Here is a 19,970-nt window from a genome sequence, read left to right on the forward strand (position 1 = left end):
TTTTCAAAGCCCCGCATTCGCCCCGACTTAATATGCTGTTCTCCCCGTTCTCGCGCCGCGAACGGCCCGAAAGTTGGGGCAATGCGACCCAAAACTATAAAACCAGATTTCATGGAAGCTTCCCATGGCCTAACTCGGTCACTTTCCCAAGACACTGCTAGTGGTCCAGAAGACAAGAAATCCCGCAACCTGTTACGAGATAACTACCATGTCGCCATTTAAAGACCTCGAAAGGGTCGTCTTCAGCACTCGTGGAATTCGTTTGGGGGGATCATGGTTAGTCACTCAAATAGCCGCTCCCGAGGTCTTTGCGCTAGTCCTTAGATTAGTACTAATGAGGGGATTACCACACCAATCAGAAACCAATTTATCTATACCATGCTCTACAGTTCTAGAAGCTCTGGAGGCTATAACAATGATTTTACGCGACGGGGGTCATGTCCGTGAATCGAGCGCATTGGCAGACGTATTGGAGATCTGCCGCCAGCCCAAAGACTTCGGAGGACTAGAGATTTCCGAGAAAGCCAGTCTCACAGCAGCGCAGGAATCCGAGATTGTATTCTTGGTTGCTGCGTGGCTGGAGGCACTTAACTCATCCGACCGGGCAATGTCGATCTCAGCACCGCTAGACAACCGCCCAGCCGGTCGACGGGGCATGACTCTAAGCGAGAAGATCTTCGCCCTTCACGATATGGAGCAGAAAGGATCTGTTGCGCCTGGTGATCTCATTCGAACTCACGTGGATTGGGTCGTTGCATCCGAACTGTCCTGGATGGTAAAGTTCAGACCGCGGACCGTTCAAATGGGAAACGAGACTGACCTGATTCCAGGGAATGGAAAGAACGTACCACAGCCTAGGAAGCCCTGGAATTTTCCGTAACGATCGGTTTTGGCTTGCGGGGGATCATGTGGTTGATCCCCGCATTAACAACTCGCCTAAAGCGCAAGCAATGATTGATGCCAGCGAGAGAGCCAAGCGCGTGTTTAAAATGACTGACTATCAAGGCATGAATGTGAGTCAAAGCTCAGCATCCGTGAGAGCACATTGTTTTGCTGACATTGACAATAGTACACCATTCTACATACAGAGTTCTATAGAGAGCGTGCGCAGCCTGGCATGCTCGTCATTGGGTCTGATTCACATACATGCTCGTCCGGTGCTGTGGGCTGTTTAGCGATTGGATTGGGAGTTGCGGATGTAACGATGCCGCTGGTGACAGGTGAGACGTGGTTCAAAGTCCCAGAATCGGTGAACATTCGCATGGTCGGACGCCCGCGGCCTGGCATTGGGGGTAAAGATATCATACTCTACATTCTGAAGCAATTGAAGAGAAACACGGTTACCTCGGACCGCGTTGTGGAGTTTACAGGACCAGGTGCCGAACATCTGTCCTCAGATGCAAGGTTTGCTATTTGCAATATGACAACAGTAAGACTCCTGAGATGTTCTCGTTTTCTTTTTCGTTTGTCAAGCTCACAGATGCCGAAGGAATTTGGAGGTATCACCGGTCTCTTCACGCCGGACCAAACTACCTTCGACTTCATCCAGAAACGAAAGCTATCGCGCCACAAAGACCTGAAGACCTATTTTCAACCGGATGAGGATGCACAGTATGCTGAAACCCACGAGATCAACCTTGACGACGTGCGATCATTCATGGCAAGATACCCCAACCCAGATGACGTCGTCCCTGTTCCAGAACTCGAAGGGATGTCACTGGATGGTTGTTTCATTGGGGCTTGTACCACAACTGAGGAAGACTTGATCTTGGGAGCCCTTGTTCTAGGAGAAGGTCTTCAGAGGGGCCTCAAACCAGCTACCAAGGGAAAGCGCAAGGTCGTACCGGGCTCCCTGCCTATTCTAAATAGACTTCAAGAATTGGGTCTGACCCAGATCTATGAGGATGCTGGGTTCGAGATCGGTGTCCCAGGCTGCAGTTATTGTGTTGGCATTTCAGCAGATGCGGCTGCCCCTGGGGAGGTGTGGCTATCTTCACAAAACAGAAACTTCAAGAATCGGATGGGCAGAGGTAAGGAGAAAACCTTGATCCGACTGAGGAATTCTAACCATTGGTACCAGGGTCCATTGGCCATTTAGGGTCGGCCGCAACAGTTGCCGCCTCGTCATTTACCATGACGGTTACTGATCCGCATGACCTGCTCGCGAGCATAGACGAGAAGGCATTCAGAGACATGATCAAAACCAAGCGAGGCAAGAACGCATCGAAGCTGGACCCAAGTACTCACGAGCTCCGCTACGTTGAACCCCCTGGGAACCCAAAAGCAGGCCAGGATATCCAATCAACGGAAGACGGTACCGCGGGTCTGAACGATGAGAATCTGGAGTTGAAGGGAAAGGCCCAAGTCTTGGGAGATTTCATTGATACAGACGCGGTTTGACTCTCCCAATGGCTTTCTATGGATAAGGTGACTGATGAGAACTGTAGCTCGCACCCGGACCTTTCCTGACGGAGATGATTGACAACGCTTCAAGTGGGCTGCACTGCCTGGAACTTACACACCCGGAATTTCGGGAGCGCGCTCGTTCCGGATTCAGCATTGTTGTTGCTGGGAAGGGGTTCGGATGCGGTTCTTCACGAGAAAATGCTGTCATGGCGTTGCTTGGTAAGTATCCTCTGCAGGGATAGTGTCTGAAAAGAAAATAACCATGTCTAATGTCTCGACAAGGATGTGGCGTGAAATGTGTCATTGCTAAGTCTTTTTCGTTTATCTTCCAACGAAATATGCCAAACCTGGGTCTGTTGGGTATAACCTTAAGCGATGAAAGTTTCTTCAGCAACGTGAGTGATGGAGCAGACATTTCCATCGATTTTCACCAAAGAACTATCAACCTGGGCGACCGCGTTTTCCCATTTACCTTAAGCAAGATGGAACAGGAGCTGTTTGAACATGGAGGCATTGAGTCGGCTTTTCGGCATTTTGGCAGGAGGTTGTTCGAGGTGATGACTTCGTCTGCAAAGGGGGTGAAGGCGCCCGATGATACCGCACCATCCCTGGATGTTGAACTGCAGTGGTAAAGAGACTTTTAGTACTAGGACTGGCGATCATAATGCCTCAGGTCAGCACCCAGGCACCAGTACTTATCATCTAATATTCTTTCCAATCGAAGCAATTCTCCAATAGCCGCGATCGAAATAATCAGAAGCCGTGACCTTTTCTAGATTATTACGAAGCCCGTAGGCGATATGACATGTTTCCAATTCTAGAGTCTACTGATGTTTTCTAATTTTATTTACTAGTAGTACGTGATGTGATCATTAAGGTCACACGTGTCCCCACAGGTATTATCAGCCATAAATAATGGGTCTATATATCGTAGGGATAGTATCAAGACCTCGGAGGTAGTTCTGATGGGAAGCTATTGGACATGATCATCCGAATTGATTAGCCTTTGATCTACCTGAGCTCCATACCATGGCACTGTCATTGCGGCCCGGTTAAGGATACCACAGAATGAGCTCCAAAAGCCAGCCGAGGTCCGGTTTGTCAAAGCCAAGGGGATTCGATAGATCATCAATCGTCAATCGTTAACATCCATTATCAATTGTGGGGTTGATAGTCCAGGCTCGGTAGGGACTTGTATTTCCCTTGTCCAGTGTTGGAATATTCCCATTCTGGCAGTATTCATTGGTCCCTTTGCTTCGTTCATTGGTTCGAATAGAGTTTCCGGAGAAAATTCGATGAGATACAATCCCTGCAGGATAATTGTGGATGACTACTCGTAGAATTCCAATCAGTCTTAACTGTTGCTCAGCTTTGATAGACTGAAGTTGTCATATTGTCACCCCCTTTCCCTGATGATTTCCAGCATTTTATGTATCTCGTCGATTGAGGCAACGCCATCCGATGTCACCAACGCACTGGAGTGATATACCTGGGCCTTTATCCTCTGCATCAGAAGTCGGAGGTTGGCCGATCGAACCCCACCGCCCACGATGATATCCAGCGTCTGTCCTTCTGGTAAATGCTTTTTCTTCACAGCATCCAGCTGATGAGGAAGTGTCATCGAAAGTTTATCTACACAATCGATGGCGTCTTTCTCAGATGGTCCACCACTCGTGAGGATATAGCGGAATCCACATCGTGCGATGTCACGCAGCGACGTGCTCCACAGAGATTCTGGCAAGGAATCAAATGCGCGGTGGAAAGTACATGGCTTCCCATTGGCAAGTTGAACGAGTTCCTTGTTCCTCACGATATCGATGCCAATTGGAGTCTGAGGCTTATGAGGGCCCGCTGGTGCGAGAATGCCGAACACAAATCCATCTGCCCCCGCATCTCTGTGGTTGACCAGTTTGTCTTTCATAGCTTGGAACTCGGGGTCACTATAGTAAAAGTCTCGAGCATGAGGACGAATCATGACGAAGACCGGGATCGTGATCTCGGATTTCAAGGCCCTGAGGAGCTCAGGGTCGGGCGACAGCCCCCCCTGAAGCGTAATCGTCACACAGCCTACGGGCTTATCAGGATGTTTCTTTAGAGTGAGCTAGGAAGGCGGAAACTCACTCAATTCGATCAGCCCCTGCTTTGGCAGCTCGCAAAGCAGACTCTTTGGTGAAGCAAGCTATTTCCAGGAGCGCCATATTGTTCCAAGGGCAAAATAAGTCGACCTGATAGGACGAAAATAAACGTAGAATCTGGAAAGAAATTTTCCATTCCCCAGTCGCAGAACAAGGCGTCGTGGCCTTTTCGTGGGGTCCGCGTGAACCAGCTTAATCATCAACTGTTCAAATTGCAAGATTGTCTAACGGTGACAATAAGTCTACTTATCTATGATGCAGACTAATTTAGAGTGAGTATCTAAGGGATTAGGGCTAAATATCAGTTTGTTCATATTGCATATCGTATTTGATACAATCGAGGTAAAGAGGAAAAGCATGATTAGGTCGATAGATTGACTCCGACCTAGACAAAGCACAGGTTGAAAACTTAACTGTCGCATTCATCTGACCTCTCGCCGCCTAGAAAGCTTTAGTGGGCGCTTTTTTCAATATGGTAAGCTTGCTGGCTGAATAGACTTGGTGGCCTATGGAACAAGGTCGCTCACTTCCGTTTTCTCGGTCGCTTCACCACACTGATCATTCTCACTTTGAGGAACATCGCCATGAGTCTTTCCATGAATCTTTCCATGTGGTAAAGTCATGTTGTTGCTGCCTGGGCTATTTGGGGAAGCCCACACTCTATAGTCAACCACACCTATGCTTGTTGCTTTTTCATAGAAGCGACGGAATTTCATAGCGGTCTCATTCTGCCCAGCCTGACGGTAGACTTCTTCCATTCTGTACCGCGGATCGCACAAGTGCCAGGTGACGTATCCTTGAACGAAGGAATGAACGGTGTCCTCGACTTTAGGATTCTTGCCCTTCAAGACATTCGTCAACTGCTTGCAACAAAGAATCGTATCGTGGGTCAATTGCTCGAAGGCAACCTCGCAGCTGACTCCATCGCAGCGAGCTAGATTATTGACCAAGCTTAACTGATCTCTTGGGCTGTTACACACTTTATAGAGCAAAAGCAGATAATTGCAGAGTGTAATCGGTGGCTCCATTTATGCAATTGCTGTCGCAATCTCTTCAAAAATAACTTCTTCATCAAACTCTGAGCTGGGGAATAGGGTAGCGCTGTAGATGCCTCCTAGTCCGTTCAGACAACGAAGAAAATACGGGAAATAGCTCAATCCGGCGAAGCCTCCGAAGGTTTTCTGTTCAATCCAATAGCCCTGAAGGAGTCCATTGTACTTCGAAAGACCGTGATGGCACAGAAACCACCGTAATGTCGCAGCAAAGTTACCAAGTGCGCATTCATGCGCTGCCAGAATGCATGCTTCTGAGACTTTTCTTCGATCAAGTCCTCGTAGAAAGTCATCATATATGGGGAGGGAACGTCGCTGGAATCATCTAGCATAATGATGTACGCAAAATACACCAACAGGCCCACCATGATATCAAGCGAGCATTTTGCCCAGCAGTAAACAGTGACAAGGATGCTAGTTTTGATGATGGCCTGTAGCCTTTGCGCACTGATGTTCAGAGCAGCCTTCTCGACAGGTTGGTGGAAATGTTTGGCTGTTTGATGATAAACATATCGCAGACTTTCCACACACTGCGCATAGCTAAAATTCTCATCCTGGTAATCTATTGCGTCCAAGAACTTGGCCAGAGCTGTGATGTACCTTTCGAATGGAAACTGGCTGCCCCTCACTATATTGAAGGTTCGCATAGGGACAGCAGAAAAAAGAGAAACAGGCAAGGTCCCGATTCTTCCTTCTGTCAAAAGATATGGTCCGGACGGACGGATCCTGACTGTAATGCTTTTATTAACCGACTTCAATGCATTTCCCTCGATAGCTGGCAAATGTATGTTACATCTTACCCCGCGGTTTGTACTTTTGCACTTTTGCAGTGTGATTACCGAAACATATGGAAACGGCAATCGATCTACATATCTATAAAACTATTTCCTCGTTGGGGGCAAGGCAACATAAGCTTGTTTCTCCCATATAATGAGAGCCATACCACGTCACCACGAGTCTGTTACATATAGTAGGCTGATTTTTGTTCCCTATTCTGGACGCCAAGATGGCGGTGGACGACGTGTAGCTATAGTCTATGCGACCCACGTCATAACTCGTCCTCATGTAATTTATCGGAATAGCCAGGCACGAGAAGACATTTATGCAGCAAGTTTTGCCCAGAATTCGTAATTCTGCGCAAGGCGATCACTTCTGAATCAGGTTCAGGGTGCAATTTTGAGTCTGTCAGATAGGCCAATTATGAAGCGACTGCCACTTCAAAGGATTGCCGTACTCTGCCGTCTTTTCATGCAATGGACGTCATGAAGCTGCCTTATCTTCTGACAAGGCCATGGCGTGCACGAGTGGATGGAAAAATGATAGTAACTCGGCATAGATCGGATTGCCTATCTTCATTCAGGACGCGAATGTTGACCAGATGCTGCCTGATGATGGCCTCCAGACCCACAACAGAAGAGAAAAGGGATGTAGGGCAAAACCTTATTCGCTTCACCTTGTAGATCTGCTCGAAGCAACCGGAACGCATAGACCTCTTTCCGGCATGGTAGAGGTAATAGCATTTGGGAAACTATCGGAAGTTTGGAAGCCCCCACCTAGTTATGCGGCCTCAGCTGACGGTAGTTAGCGTCTCATCCGCCATAGAATGGGCAGTCATGTGGTGGCGTCCTCTACTTCCAAGATTGGAGTGGCAGTTGTAGAATGGGTTGAAAGTGGCAAATATGTTAGTCAACCTCGAGTCGTATTTATAGGGAGCTTAATATAACGATGATATTACATGAAAAATGTGCCCCTTCGTACTTCTGGAAGAAAAAATACCTGCCGCTGGCGAGCTACAGCGTACGAATGAATTCGTTATCATCATTGCTATAATCTCCCTATTTGAAACGCGTTTGTAAATCATTATAGCTAAAATTGCTCAGGGAAAGTACACACATAGAAATGAGACAGAAGCTAGTATACAGCTTGAAGGGCGGGTGAAGACAGTAGGATATTGATACTGCAATAAGGGGCAGGTTCTGAGAGCTTTGCAGACACCACAAGTAGGATACCGCCGGCTCAATTTTCTTCTCGCCCCCTCCATAAAACAGGCATGCTGGATAACCATCGTCCTTGTCGTTTTCTCAAGCCTTCGACGTCATACATCACCGTACAAAGCCACATGCAGTGTCGATCACTATAACCAAAGAAATTATTTTACCTATTATACTGATAGTACTAACCTGACAAGGTCTGCATCTAAAATGACGCCCTGCCAAACGTGATGGAAGATCCATTCTCATCGGTCAGGAATATACCATCGGAACTAAATCACCACATCCATTTTTGGTCGCTTCAGAAATGGCTTCCATTTACCATAGCGTGTGAAAAGCCACCTGCATCATTGCTGAATCGAATCAAGCGTGGCCTTCGCTTCTTTGTTTAGGCCAGGGTGTCTGCCCAACAACATTGTACGGTCATATCATCTGTGTACGGAGACGCCATCCAAGATAATCTGTTTTTACGTCGTATTAATTTGATCCCTTCATTATTCATGCCTCTTTACTATTTCTTTTTCCAAGATGGAAACATACGCTGCTTTTGCATTTGTAAGCTCATTTGTCTGTTGCCTGACACGCGAGGCGCCTCTTTGCATCATCCTACTTGCAGCTATTTTGCTATTATTACTATTCATCGCAGGGGGAATTTGGCTTGACAGGATTCAAGCACATGATATGCTGCAGGATGCAACGATGGGACGAAGACGTATTCGCCTCAGAGGCAGGTAAATACACGATGGGTCGAGCTACCAAGAATGTAAGTTATTTCAACATTTACTAAAAGCGGAAATGAGCCCTTCTTATCCTTTCTGTGACACGGGTGTCATATTCGTTCTAATAAACTCGGTATCATAGAAGAAACCATCCTCTGCGATGCAATGTATCTCGCATTGCCAACCATACGCTCTCTATCGAATGATGGAAGGTTTCCATCTCGCTTTACGATGGGCCCGAACACGTATAGATATGAAATGTCAACAGGATGACTCAAGTCCTTCCTGAAGGTCGCAATATTCGGACGTCAATTGAACCGGCTTGATATGTTACACTCTGGTCCTACTCTAGACAACCCGGCCCGTCCTATCATCGTGTCATATGAGATTGACATGTCTCCTTCATTTCTGTCTCTATGAAAAGATAAAGTATATACAGCTCTACTAAGAGACCACCATGGACAAAGACTCTCGGTCCCCCAGTTAATAATGTCACCGTACAACGATTACTATTACCAGAACGAATTTAGACTGATATATTATTCCACAACAATGAGTCCAGTAAGCGTGTCTGGTTATCTAAGATCTATATTCTAAAGGCGTGGAAACCAGATTCTACGCTTTATATGAAGATACTGGACTTCTTATGAACATTTGTGACCTCACTCCAGTTTCGTATTGTTGGACAACCAGCTAATAGCTCCCAAGGTGTCACGACACACTTTGTTTAGCTACGAAAAGCGCCGCGGGAGCCGCGGAGGAAGCTTGGAGAAGACTCGGCGCACATGTTGCATAGAATTAGACCCACTCGAAGGCTCGCTAAGCAAACCGCACAATATATAAGGCTATCGCGAAAGGAGCCGGAAGGTTCCCCAAGCGATTAGTTTGGCTATCTCGCTACCATCGAGTTATTTCCCTACGAACTCGTAGTAGTATTGGCCTCCTTCAGTCGTATCCTATCACCTATCCGAGCCTATCGAATAATAGGCCTCACACAAAAGTCCCTTTCCTAACTCAAGAAGATTATTTAGTAAATTATTTGTCTTCTAAGCAAAGTTCAAAGTAAAATTTCGTTCTTATTGTAAGGTGAATATCTAGACAGAAGCAGAAGTAGATTCGGGAGCAGACGCAGAAGCAAATGCAGAGGTAGATACCCCCTTACTACTGTCATCGATGAAAGTAGCATTCCAAGTATACATCGGACCGGCACAATAAGTCTTTCCAAGTTGCAAGCTTTCTGTGCAATGAGAACTATCCAAGGACGGATTGACCAGAACGAACAAAGCATGTGTGATGCTCTCCTGTCCACAAATGCCCACACACGTTTCGTTGGCCGTAGCTTCATGCCAGCGACCGCAGTTTTCCGTTGTGCCTTGGGCCAAAGAAGCGTTCGCTGGTGGTGCAATATATTCGTAGACATACCCGTTAGCCTTCGAAGGTGTTGTAGAATCGGTACCGGCTGTTGCATTCGTGTGCGCCCCGCCAGGGGCGGAGAGACAGAGATTCTTGCCGTAGATTTTACTCGCAATCTGCAGATTTTCACAGTCAAAGGAGATCCATGGATTGTATTTCCGAAGATCTCCGCTTGTGAGCGAAAATGCATATTCAATTGCGGTGCAGTTGTCTGATGACTCGAGAGAGTATGTGTCCTGACATTTCGAGGGTAGGCAAAGCTTCAAACCAGCTTTCATAGATCCGCAATCCAAAATCTTCTCTTGGTTTCCCATGTAGATAGATGCGGAGGATACGCTATTGGCCTGCGCGATCGATGTGCAGGTGTCACCCTTTACCGTTGTATAGAAATTGTCTGAAAGGCAGAATTCAGGCTCTTCTTCGATGGTAGACCAGGGGATCTCTTGGACGTCTGTTGGCCCGGAAAGGCCGCAGCGCTTGTTGATAGTCTGAAGCACTCCCTGGTAATAGTCATCATACATAGAATAGGGTGTCCGTTGCATCATCTGGAGACGGGTTGTATAGCAATAAGAGCATATCTCGCTCTGCGGCATGTCCTCGGTGCTTTGGACTAGTGTAAAACTATCGATGATAGCTGGTGCAAGGTAAAGTTAGCTTATTGAACCAATCCCCTTAAATGATTACCCGAAGCTTCATATCCTTTTCAAGGAATTCGGCTAAGAGCCCGTACTGCCCAGAGAGATAAAAAGGAGAAAGAGAACTGCCCACTTACCATTACAATACTCCCCGGAGTCTTTGTCCTTGCTACAGGTTTCGTTGTATCCCGCCCAGACCCGTCCGCCATACAACTCTGGGGGAGAACCACTGATATTATACCCGGCACAGTTGTCCTGCACAGACGTGAACCATTCACTGAGGCTCTCACCACAACTCTCATCGCAGAGGAGATCTGTCAGAGTGTCGTTCCCAAGGGATCCATGCCAAGAGCGCGACATCATGCTCTGTGCGTAGGAGTCACACTTGATTTTTGCTGTCAGTGATGTCTTACAAGAGGCAGGCAGTTCAGACGTCTCGAGGCTTGCAGATGTATATATAGACCATCCTGGGAATTTTCGCTCGCCAATAGTCGTATCAAGTCCGCCAATCCACACCAAAATGGATGAAAGAAGGCCGTTCAGGTTTTCCTTGGCGTAGGTTGGGACCCCTTGGAAAGGAGTAACCATTTCCACGATCGCCCTGGTACATAAATTGTAAATCCAAAGATCAACACTTTGCTCGATCTCAAAGCCACGTTGCTGGCAGCTGTTTGTGTCAAGACACTTCTGTGAGTAGTCCGAGTACCAGCTGTAAAGGCCGCTGCCCAAAATCCAGATGCTAGTGGAATCAATAATTCGAATAGCCCAGGAGATAGCACATGTCGCAGAGTTCGACTCGCAGTTGTTGAATGTAGGGTCATTGGGGAACTTCCCAGGATTGAATGGAGCAGGCGCCAGAGGGACAGGCTGGTAATAGGGTGACTCTGTTTGAATCATCCCCATAACAATTCTGTTGGCGCCGGAAATCTGGTACTGATAAAGTGTAGAATGCTCAGAGGAGGTGCCGTAGAGCCATGCGACATTGCTTTCAATCAGAATACCACGGCCTGCGTAAACATCAATTTGGTCTTGAGTGTCCTTGTCCAAATCGTGATCTGCAACCCAGACCCATATATTCTCCATGTATGCCGATGATGAGGGTGTCAAATGAAGCAGAAGAGAAGCAGCTATGCAGTCAGTGTTAACTTTGCCTGACTGTTTCGGACATTGAGCTTTCTGTAGCTTAGTTCCGATAGCTCCGCCGATACGGATATGGGAATCCCACATCGCGGCCGATCCTTGCAAAGACTGTTGCACATTCCATTCCACAAGCACCACACCCGCAGTAGGGCCAGAGACGGTGAAAAGCATATCTTGGATCTCAATGATTCCAAAGTCGCCTTTGCGTCCGACTTGGACCGCCACATAGGGGTTATCGACATCTGTAAATTTGTCACCAGTCGCCATGATCTGCGACCAAGCCTGCCCAATGATACGCGACCCAACAGGGATCTTCAATGTGTCATGAATCTTGTATACTCCGAACGGGAAGTAAACAACAGAGGAAAGGTTTGCGGCGTAAGAGAGAATATTATTTAGGACCACTGTATCATCAGTAGCCCCATCACCCTTTGCGCCAAGATTCTTGACATTTATAATGTCACCCGCCTTTATGCCTTCATATTGGGGTCTTCGACGCGTGAATAAATTGGACTTCACATAGGCTTGAGGTCCCAGCAAACCATCATACATGTCTCCGGTAATGATGTCTTCGCCTGAGACAAAGGATCCCGCGCCTTGTGCGTTCGTGACCTTACCAAATCCCCAAGCATCTTTAAGAACTTCATTGCCTCCCGCCAGGAGCACTTTGTCTTGAACTGTGTCTATGATGGCAGTCTTGACATTGAAAAATCCAACATTCTTTAAAAAGAGAGATGTCGAATTCTCAGCGTAGAGAGAGGTGATGATGCCATTAGGCGTATTTGCAATGATAGCATCAGCCAAGATGAGAGATCCCACGCCCTGTCCTGTACTTGCCGGGCCACCTGCCTACTAGACATTAGCCTCGGGACGACTATCAATAAGTGTCGACCTTGAATTAGTTAGCTTACCCCTCCAGTGATTGTTAATCCATTGGTACATGACTCGATGACATAATCCTGCATTGTCCATGCCCAATCCCAGTGCACCTGCAGGGCTGTATTGCATTGAACAAACACAAGCTGACTTGAAGTAAATTGCTGGTTTCCAAAGTAGGCACTATTAAAACGCTTAGGAGATCGAAGGTATGAAAATGGGAGGAATAAGGACTTACCCGAAGTTGCCACCCACAAATGTGAGATCTGCGAGAAAGCCGCCCGAGCCATTCTCCATATAAATTCCCTGTTGTGTGTTGCTAGGAACATCTGAATTATATAGCATATAAAATTCAATATTCTCGAGCGAAGTTCCCTGTGCAACCTGCCAGTGAATGGCGCAAATGTATGCAGAAGGATCGGTTGGGCGAATATCGATCTTGAAGTTCCTGACGCTTCTCAAGAAATTGTTCTGGTTGACATACCATTCTCCGTTGTCACTAACATAGACGTCAGAGGTAATGACACCCAAGCCAACGAAACTAGAGGCTGCAAGGATAGTTGGCACATTGAGCGGCTAGTGGATGTTAGAGATATGGCCAGATCCATCCGGAAGAGGATATGGCAACTTACATCCCCAGAAATTCCGTGTTGTAATATTGTATTATTGGTGAGCTGACGAGATATGTCCCGGCTGGAAACCAAACGGTAGCCGGATAGATGGTGCTAGAACCACAGTCGACGCCACATCTTCCTCCATCTGAAATGGCACGATTGATCGCTTCTGTATCATCGGTGACGGAGTCACCGATGGCACCATAATCGCGAACATTTCTCCAGACCTAGTTTTCACAGATACGTATTAGCACGGAGAAGAATGGCGGGGGGAATAAATTTCGGAGTTTAATAGCGTGGATCTTACCTTGTAGCCACTTGGAGCAAACGGACTCTGACCGTTCTGGTCAATCGAGGCCATCCAATACTCAGAGGGCGCATCTCGCTTCTTCACCTCCGACCGGGCCGTCTTGTTGTCGTACACTCCATCTGTGCTACTGCTACTCCCAAATGCCAGATAGTCGTATAGACCATTTGACCTGACCAAGGCTTGAGGAGGATTGTTTGTCTCTCTGCGCCCCTTGCCGTATTTTCCTCTGATTTTCGCCGCAACCTGAGGCTGGTCGCCCGACGGTTTGTTGACAGTAGATTCAGCCACGATGCGGGCAGCCTGAGCAAGCTCTAATGGAATACGGTAAGGGGTATTGCCGTTTGTTCTATTCACAGAAGAATCTCTTGACTGCAATCTGGCCGTCTTTACAGCACTAGCGCTGTAGTCCAATAGCTGAGCCGGCTCCCTCGTCCGTTCTCGAGGTCCCGCAAAGCCATCCTTGTTGAAATTAGGATTTTCAGTTCGATGTTTGTTGACTTCGCTCAGAACAGCGAGTGCATTCTTCACGAGTGTGAGTGCATCTTCACGATCGGTTGCGGTCGTATCATTGCGTTTGTGGTGGAAGTGGCTGTGATGAAGGTGGCTATGCGCGGCCCGTACCGGGACCCAAGAAATCAAGATCAGCAGCACGATAAGGGACAAGCCTTGATCGGCATATCGTGATCGACCACCCAATCTCATCTTCAATGAAGTCTTCCACTGAACGTCGAGTTTCCCAAAACAAGGGAAACACCGGACCATAAATCCTCTCCCCCTATCGGCTGGAGCCTGACTCAACACTCCATCCCGAGTCTTTGGCCCAACTTCGTTTTCCTAACTAAAAGTTCGCCAAGGCAAAGCTCGGAGATGAGTTTTCACGCCAAGGGATCTCATTTGGCCCCTATTTTCAATGTCTTGCCTTTATTAACCCAATAGAAACCGAGGATGCTATTCGATTATGGAGGTACCGGTGCCTCGGTCTACGTCGTATTCATGATGGCGCAGTTCATCATGTAACTCCATGCCATCTTCCATCCTTGGCACCGCCGAAGCGAAATGAAATTTTCAGCAGTCAGGTTCAAATGCAGCTAGTCGGCGCTAGTGTAATGGCAATACCTTTCTCCATACGGACATCTCCGCGGACCAGAAAGGTCAAAACATTGAAAAGAATGCCTGGTGTCAAGTCACATGAACGATATGCTAGCAAGAACTAGATCTCGCAAGACTAGTATACCCAATCTTCTGTTCATGATCCACTGAAAGGTTTGAATCAGCTTTCCCCTTGATATGGGATGTTCGAGTGGGGTTGATGTTCAGGTGCCGGAAGGGCCCGAACTGCCAAGCAACCTCCACTATTCGAAGACGGATGCCAAGGTATCATATCGCATGTTCCTAGGAACGCAATGCACGGCTAGAGCCTCCGAGAATCCACACCTACTACACCTACTATAGCGTCTCCTCGCTGAATCATGGAGTTCTGTGCTGATTTTTGCTCGGCATCCTTGGCGAGGTTGCGTCCCAAAAATTATACGCGCCGGGACTCTGCTGACCGGATCGAAATGAGGAGATTAATCGCTCATTTTATGGGGCAGGTGAGTCTTGGCTGTGTCCCTTCGGTCTTCGGTAGAATCTATCGGGAGTCGAAAAAGATTTAAGTATCGATGGGAAAGAATTGAGAGGGAGGTCCTTACTGAGAGGGACATCGAGCAAGATGCGAGCACTTGGTTCCGAAAGGAGCCTCAATTGGCTCTTTTTGCTGTCTTCTTTGCTATCAATATGTCTACCACTTCATGCCCAAGACTGCAGTGCGCTAGCTCCGTGTGCCACTGGTTGCTGTAACAAAGGCGGTTATTGTGGTGTTGGAGATGACTATTGTGGAGCGGATTGTGTCGCCAACTGTGACTATGAACCGGAGTGCTCTATATCGAAACCATGTGCCAAAGGATGCTGCAACAAATTTGGATTTTGCGGCTTGGGACCCGACTGTAAGCATCATGTTTGCACCAACCAAGGACAAAGAGAAGAGATGATTTAACTTTTCATATAGTCTGCGGAGACGACTGCGTTGCAAACTGCGAAAGAAAGTCTGAATGTGATCCTGGAGACTATGGCGATTATGCGGCGTCCAAGAAATGTCCTCTCAATGTCTGCTGCTCCAAGTTTGGATTCTGTGGAGTGACCGAGGAATTCTGCGGCAAGAAAAAGGTCAAACGTCCTTCTTGCTCAAAATCCCAAGATCTAAGGCGAGTGATTGGATACTATGAAGGCTGGAGCCCCGATCGCCCTTGCCATGCTTTCTATCCCGACCAGATCCCTATTGGTGTCTACACACATCTCAACTATGCTTTCGCTTCCATTGACCCGGAGAGCTTTGAGGTGTTAGCTGCCAACGACTATGAGAAAACTCTCATGAAGAGATTGACAAATCTCAAAAAGTCCGACCCTGATCTGAAGGTCTTCATCGCTGTGGGCGGTTGGACCTTTAATGATCAAGGGCCTACTCGGACTGTCTTCTCCGATATCGCTCGCTCAGAGTCTAATCAGAGGAAGTTTTTCAACTCATTGAAGACATTTATGACTGAATACGACTTCGATGGCATTGACCTTGATTGGGAATATCCAGCTGCGGATGACCGTGGTGGCCGGGAAGAGGACTTCAAAAACTTCCCCAAATTTCTGTCCAACCTCAAGAAGGCATTAAGCGATAGCGGCAGAGACGGACTCAGTATAACTCTACCTGCCTCATACTGGTACCTCCAACACTTTGATCTTGAAAACCTCTACAAACATGTCGACTTTTTTAACATCATGTCGTATGATCTACATGGGAAATGGGATCTAGGGAACGATTGGCTTGATCCCGTCCTGAACTCTCATACCAATTTGACTGAGATCACCAACGCCCTCGATCTCATATGGCGTAACAATGTTCCGTCCGATAAAGTTGTTCTCGGATTGGCCTTTTACGCTCGGGTGTTCTCTGCTGCTGATCCGTCCTGCATGGTCCCCGGATGCCCCTTTGTGTCTGGCGGAAATCCAGGAATATGCAGTGACGAAGTTGGTATCCTGTTGAACTCTGAGATTTCGGATATTATGGATAAGCAACAAATATCTTCTAAGCTTGATAAGGACGCCGCGGTGAAAACTCTCAAATTTAACACCGATCAGTGGCTCACCTATGACAATGGAGATACCTTCAAATTGAAGACAGATTTCGCTCGATCGGAGTGTCTTGGAGGTGTGATGGTCTGGGCCGTATCTCATGATCTACCGCAAGGAAACCTTTCTCGTATTCTGGGTGAGACGGTTGGCAGAAAGGTCAAATCCCTTCAGCTTGATATGGATAAAGGCTCCTTAGAGGTTAAGAAGACCCATCTACAGTGTAGGTGGTCTAACTGCTTCGAGGGCTGTCCGACGGGATGGACTCCTGTTAGTCGCACTGATCCTGGAGCTCGTACTGACGAGAAAATGTGGGATAATACAGGATGTGGTGGCGTTGGTCAACATACATTCTGTTGCCCTCCAGACTCTGAGCTACCTAAGTGCGGATGGTATACCCACAATAATGGAAATTGTGACTCGCAATGCCCATCTGGTTACGTAGAGGTTGGATCGAATTTCAAATATTGCAGCAACAACAAGAATGACTACCAAGCAGCATGTTGCACCAAGGACACAGACAGCATGAAGCTCTATTCACAATGCGACTGGGCAGGACATGCTCCTGACTGCGACAAAGGCGAGTGTTCGAGCGGCCAGTCCCTCCTTGTCAGCTCCTCAACAGGTAGTGGTGGCAACTATTGCCATGCAACTAAAGTCAAATACACTATGAATGGCAACGAGGGCACCGAATGGCAGGAGCGCAAATACTGCTGTGACGACGACACAGACAGTAAATGGGAAGACTGCGAATGGTACGATGATATCGGCATGGCATCAGCTGATGGTATTGTTGATGGATACTGCCACAGTGGATGCCCAAATGATCGCGTTCGTATCGCTATGGACCAGCATGGAGGCGGTTGCAAAGGCGATGGGGGCCGAGCAAGATGCTGCTTGGCCAAATACATCACAAAACGCAAAAGGTCCTATACTGACGCCGAAAGCACGCTGGAAAAGAATGTGAAGGCATTCATGGCCGACCCAGACTGCGGCACCGATGCTTATATTTATAAGCGTGACCTGGAAGGTCTTGAGTTTGTGGATATGTCTGCAGATGCCTTCAATCACTCGTCGAGACTCGAGCGCCGCTTTAACACCAAACCTTATGAGGCTATGCATAATCTCGTTCTTGATCTCGGGTTCTACTCGACTGGCAGTGCGGCTGACCTGGAGATCTGGAATAAACATGTTGTTTCTGAATACCCGGATCTCACTATTAAAAACATGCACAATTGGCTGAATAGTGATCTAAAGTGGCGAAAACAGGGCGAAATCAGAACTGCCGATAAGATCATTTGTGACATGGCCATTTTCAACGCCAAATTTGGAGGCAAATCAAAAGCTATCAGTTGCGCTTGTACTTCCCGAAGTTGCTGTACCAGTGACGACCCCGGCCTCTGCGCTGGAGAAGATCTGGATGGGAATGCGGTAGCGGACCCTGAGAAGAGGGACTTGTCCAAGAGAGCAGGCCCACGCGATTACGAGGTAGAGTTACCAAACGGAATTAGAGTTGAATTCCGCTCTGTGACTGTATGAAAGCTCCTAATCGGTTCCCAAAGTCCTCTTTGGAAGCTAACAAAATTACAGTATCCAAGCAGGGGAGATTGGGCCATAGGAAATCCTATTTGGTCTATGGCATTTGAATATGAAGATGACGATGACTGTTTAAATGCAGATATTGCCACTGCTGTGGTCACAGTACCTGCGGGCAGAGAAGATTATGATGGTAAGTTTCACCCTTATGAGCGATGCTAGCAATAGCAGTCTACGCAGCTCTCCACCTCTCGTCGGCCCTGGAAACTCATCTTGATGGAGGGTGCTAACCCAACAACAGTGGAACATATTCTTGAATTGAACACCATCCCAGAATTCCTGGAAGATGCAGCCAACGGCGTGTTACCCACAGGAACAATCCTAGAAACCTTCGGCTCCCTTCAGATTACGTTGAGGCATTGAATACACCAATGCTTATACAACCACCTCCAGTAGCAGGTGGTGGGCGAGTAACACAGGTTCCCCTGCGAAGAATCATGATCGCTCTTGGCAGCAATAGGAATAATGTGGATTTTGTTGTTCTCATTAAGGCTTTGAATGGCTTGAAATCACGAGTAAGGGCTCATTCATTTCCTTTTAAGGTCTCCATTCCTCAGCTAGTTGCTGATAACTTGCGCAGATCTGGCGTTCGGATGTTTACCACGGAGACATGGGGAGCTTTATTGACCAGGATACCTATAAAGACGCTCTTCAAAGAATCCGATCGGTCATATCCGTTTTTCATTACCTCAATGATCGTCGAGTTCATTCTCGCATGGTCCATGCTGCTAACCTGGTACGCTCTGAGCTTGCATTAGCTGACCAAGAATGGATGTCAATGGCTGGCTACAATCCTCGCGGCCAGGACTGGTGGGACCAATGGTTTAGGGAACAGATGAGATTTATTGGACAGGAAGCCAGAAACTGGGTCAATCACTGGATCAGTGAAATGCGAAAATTTTGGGCTGTAAGGACCGGGAGGGATGCGACATATGTCAATGAGGTTCTGGACTCATATAAACGTCTTGCATCTGACATGGATATCGACCTGCAGGGCCTTGAGGGCAACGGATAACTAGACAGTAGGTTGATGCAGTACTAGATTGAAATCGTGGCATTCAGGATTGAATTTTATTAAGCAATTGCCTTGCATCCACGGGTGATTCCGAAGCAGCCGCGCCACACTCCCCTTTATCAACTATCTAATATGCCTCGTAAGTACGTGACAAATTGGTTCAAATTCAAAGTAACGACTTGAGCTTGCTGTTCAAGCTACCAAGACAAAAATAATTCCCGTCAATACGCCATGCGTTGCGTGTATACAACGTATCTCGTCGAAAACTCGACCGACGATTCCTTCGAATTGAACTGCGTGATAATATTTGTCAAAAGCACTCAATCGAAAAGCCTTGGAAAGGAGTCGTTAAATCACTGAATCCTTGACGTAGATCTCGGCGGAGCCCCCTCCCGACAGCCTTGAATCTGTGAAAGGGTAAATATATCAATTGCAATCTGTAAGGCTCCTACAAGGTAAGATTTATGCCAGTTTGGGGCCGCATTTATAGACCAGATGATAGTATTCAATGAAGACTACCCGATGGTTTTCCAGTTAGAAAAGAAACTAAACTCTACCCTCATTCTCAAATCGACTAACTACCCTCTGGCTTGATCAGTAGATCCGCTATCCGGTGGAATTCCTGTAGAGCTAGCCCTTTCACACTAAAATCCACACGACTGGACGGCCCCTTCCATAGTGGGCGTTGGTCTGCCTATTTATCTAAGGTGATTCAACGTCGAATCCTGTTTTCCTTGACATATACCCATAACAGTTTGGAAAAGTTGGGTCTTCAGCTCTATGAAATGAGCTTGGGATAGTTAATCACGACGATGTGATCATTGAAGGTCTTAAAGGTTTGAAATTTAAGATTATGACGGAGTGGTTTGACTTTGTCAACTGTGTAATTTGTGGAAAAGGTGCTTCCGA

The 19,970-nt window shown here is 47.3% G+C and overlaps 6 protein-coding genes across 6 annotated transcripts; 2 read left to right on the forward strand and 4 right to left on the reverse strand.

Moving 5' to 3' along the window:
- Positions 1–415: 415 nt before the first annotated feature.
- On the forward strand, positions 416–3,038 carry acoC (uncharacterized protein; the record flags this gene model as incomplete). Its single annotated transcript, XM_058474179.1, has 7 exons — positions 416–775; positions 831–1,013; positions 1,070–1,429; positions 1,481–2,030; positions 2,081–2,394; positions 2,448–2,625; positions 2,689–3,038. 7 exons carry the CDS (start codon positions 416–418, stop codon positions 3,036–3,038), a joined length of 2,295 nt encoding a protein of 764 aa, XP_058333182.1.
- A 764-nt stretch (positions 3,039–3,802) lies between these two features.
- On the reverse strand, positions 3,803–4,381 carry N7468_004883 (copper homeostasis CutC domain-containing protein; the record flags this gene model as incomplete). Its single annotated transcript, XM_058474180.1, has 1 exon — positions 3,803–4,381. One exon carries the CDS (start codon positions 4,379–4,381, stop codon positions 3,803–3,805), a length of 579 nt encoding a protein of 192 aa, XP_058333183.1.
- Positions 4,382–5,047: 666 nt separating this feature from the next.
- N7468_004884 (uncharacterized protein) lies at positions 5,048–5,569 on the reverse strand (the record flags this gene model as incomplete). The annotated part of the gene is made up of 1 exon (XM_058474181.1): positions 5,048–5,569. The coding sequence occupies one exon, from the start codon at positions 5,567–5,569 to the stop codon at positions 5,048–5,050; it is 522 nt and encodes a 173-aa protein (XP_058333184.1).
- Positions 5,570–5,694: 125 nt separating this feature from the next.
- N7468_004885 (uncharacterized protein) lies at positions 5,695–6,240 on the reverse strand (the record flags this gene model as incomplete). Its single annotated transcript, XM_058474182.1, has 1 exon — positions 5,695–6,240. The coding sequence occupies one exon, from the start codon at positions 6,238–6,240 to the stop codon at positions 5,695–5,697; it is 546 nt and encodes a 181-aa protein (XP_058333185.1).
- A 3,157-nt stretch (positions 6,241–9,397) lies between these two features.
- Positions 9,398–13,993, reverse strand: N7468_004886 (uncharacterized protein; the record flags this gene model as incomplete). The annotated part of the gene is made up of 6 exons (XM_058474183.1): positions 9,398–10,350; positions 10,489–12,340; positions 12,403–12,550; positions 12,606–12,943; positions 13,047–13,208; positions 13,289–13,993. The coding sequence occupies 6 exons, from the start codon at positions 13,991–13,993 to the stop codon at positions 9,398–9,400; spliced, it is 4,158 nt and encodes a 1,385-aa protein (XP_058333186.1).
- An 857-nt stretch (positions 13,994–14,850) lies between these two features.
- N7468_004887 (uncharacterized protein) lies at positions 14,851–19,061 on the forward strand (the record flags this gene model as incomplete). The annotated part of the gene is made up of 8 exons (XM_058474184.1): positions 14,851–14,883; positions 15,106–15,276; positions 15,339–15,414; positions 15,468–17,983; positions 18,041–18,179; positions 18,288–18,396; positions 18,507–18,561; positions 18,627–19,061. The coding sequence occupies 8 exons, from the start codon at positions 14,851–14,853 to the stop codon at positions 19,059–19,061; spliced, it is 3,534 nt and encodes a 1,177-aa protein (XP_058333187.1).
- Positions 19,062–19,970: the final 909 nt, after the last annotated feature.

The sequence above is a fragment of the Penicillium chermesinum genome (genome assembly GCF_028974085.1).
Source record: "Penicillium chermesinum strain IBT 19713 chromosome Unknown utg000003l:1.0-5111272.0:1.0-5115320.0, whole genome shotgun sequence".
In the NCBI taxonomy this organism is placed as follows: Eukaryota; Fungi; Ascomycota; class Eurotiomycetes; order Eurotiales; family Aspergillaceae; genus Penicillium; species Penicillium chermesinum.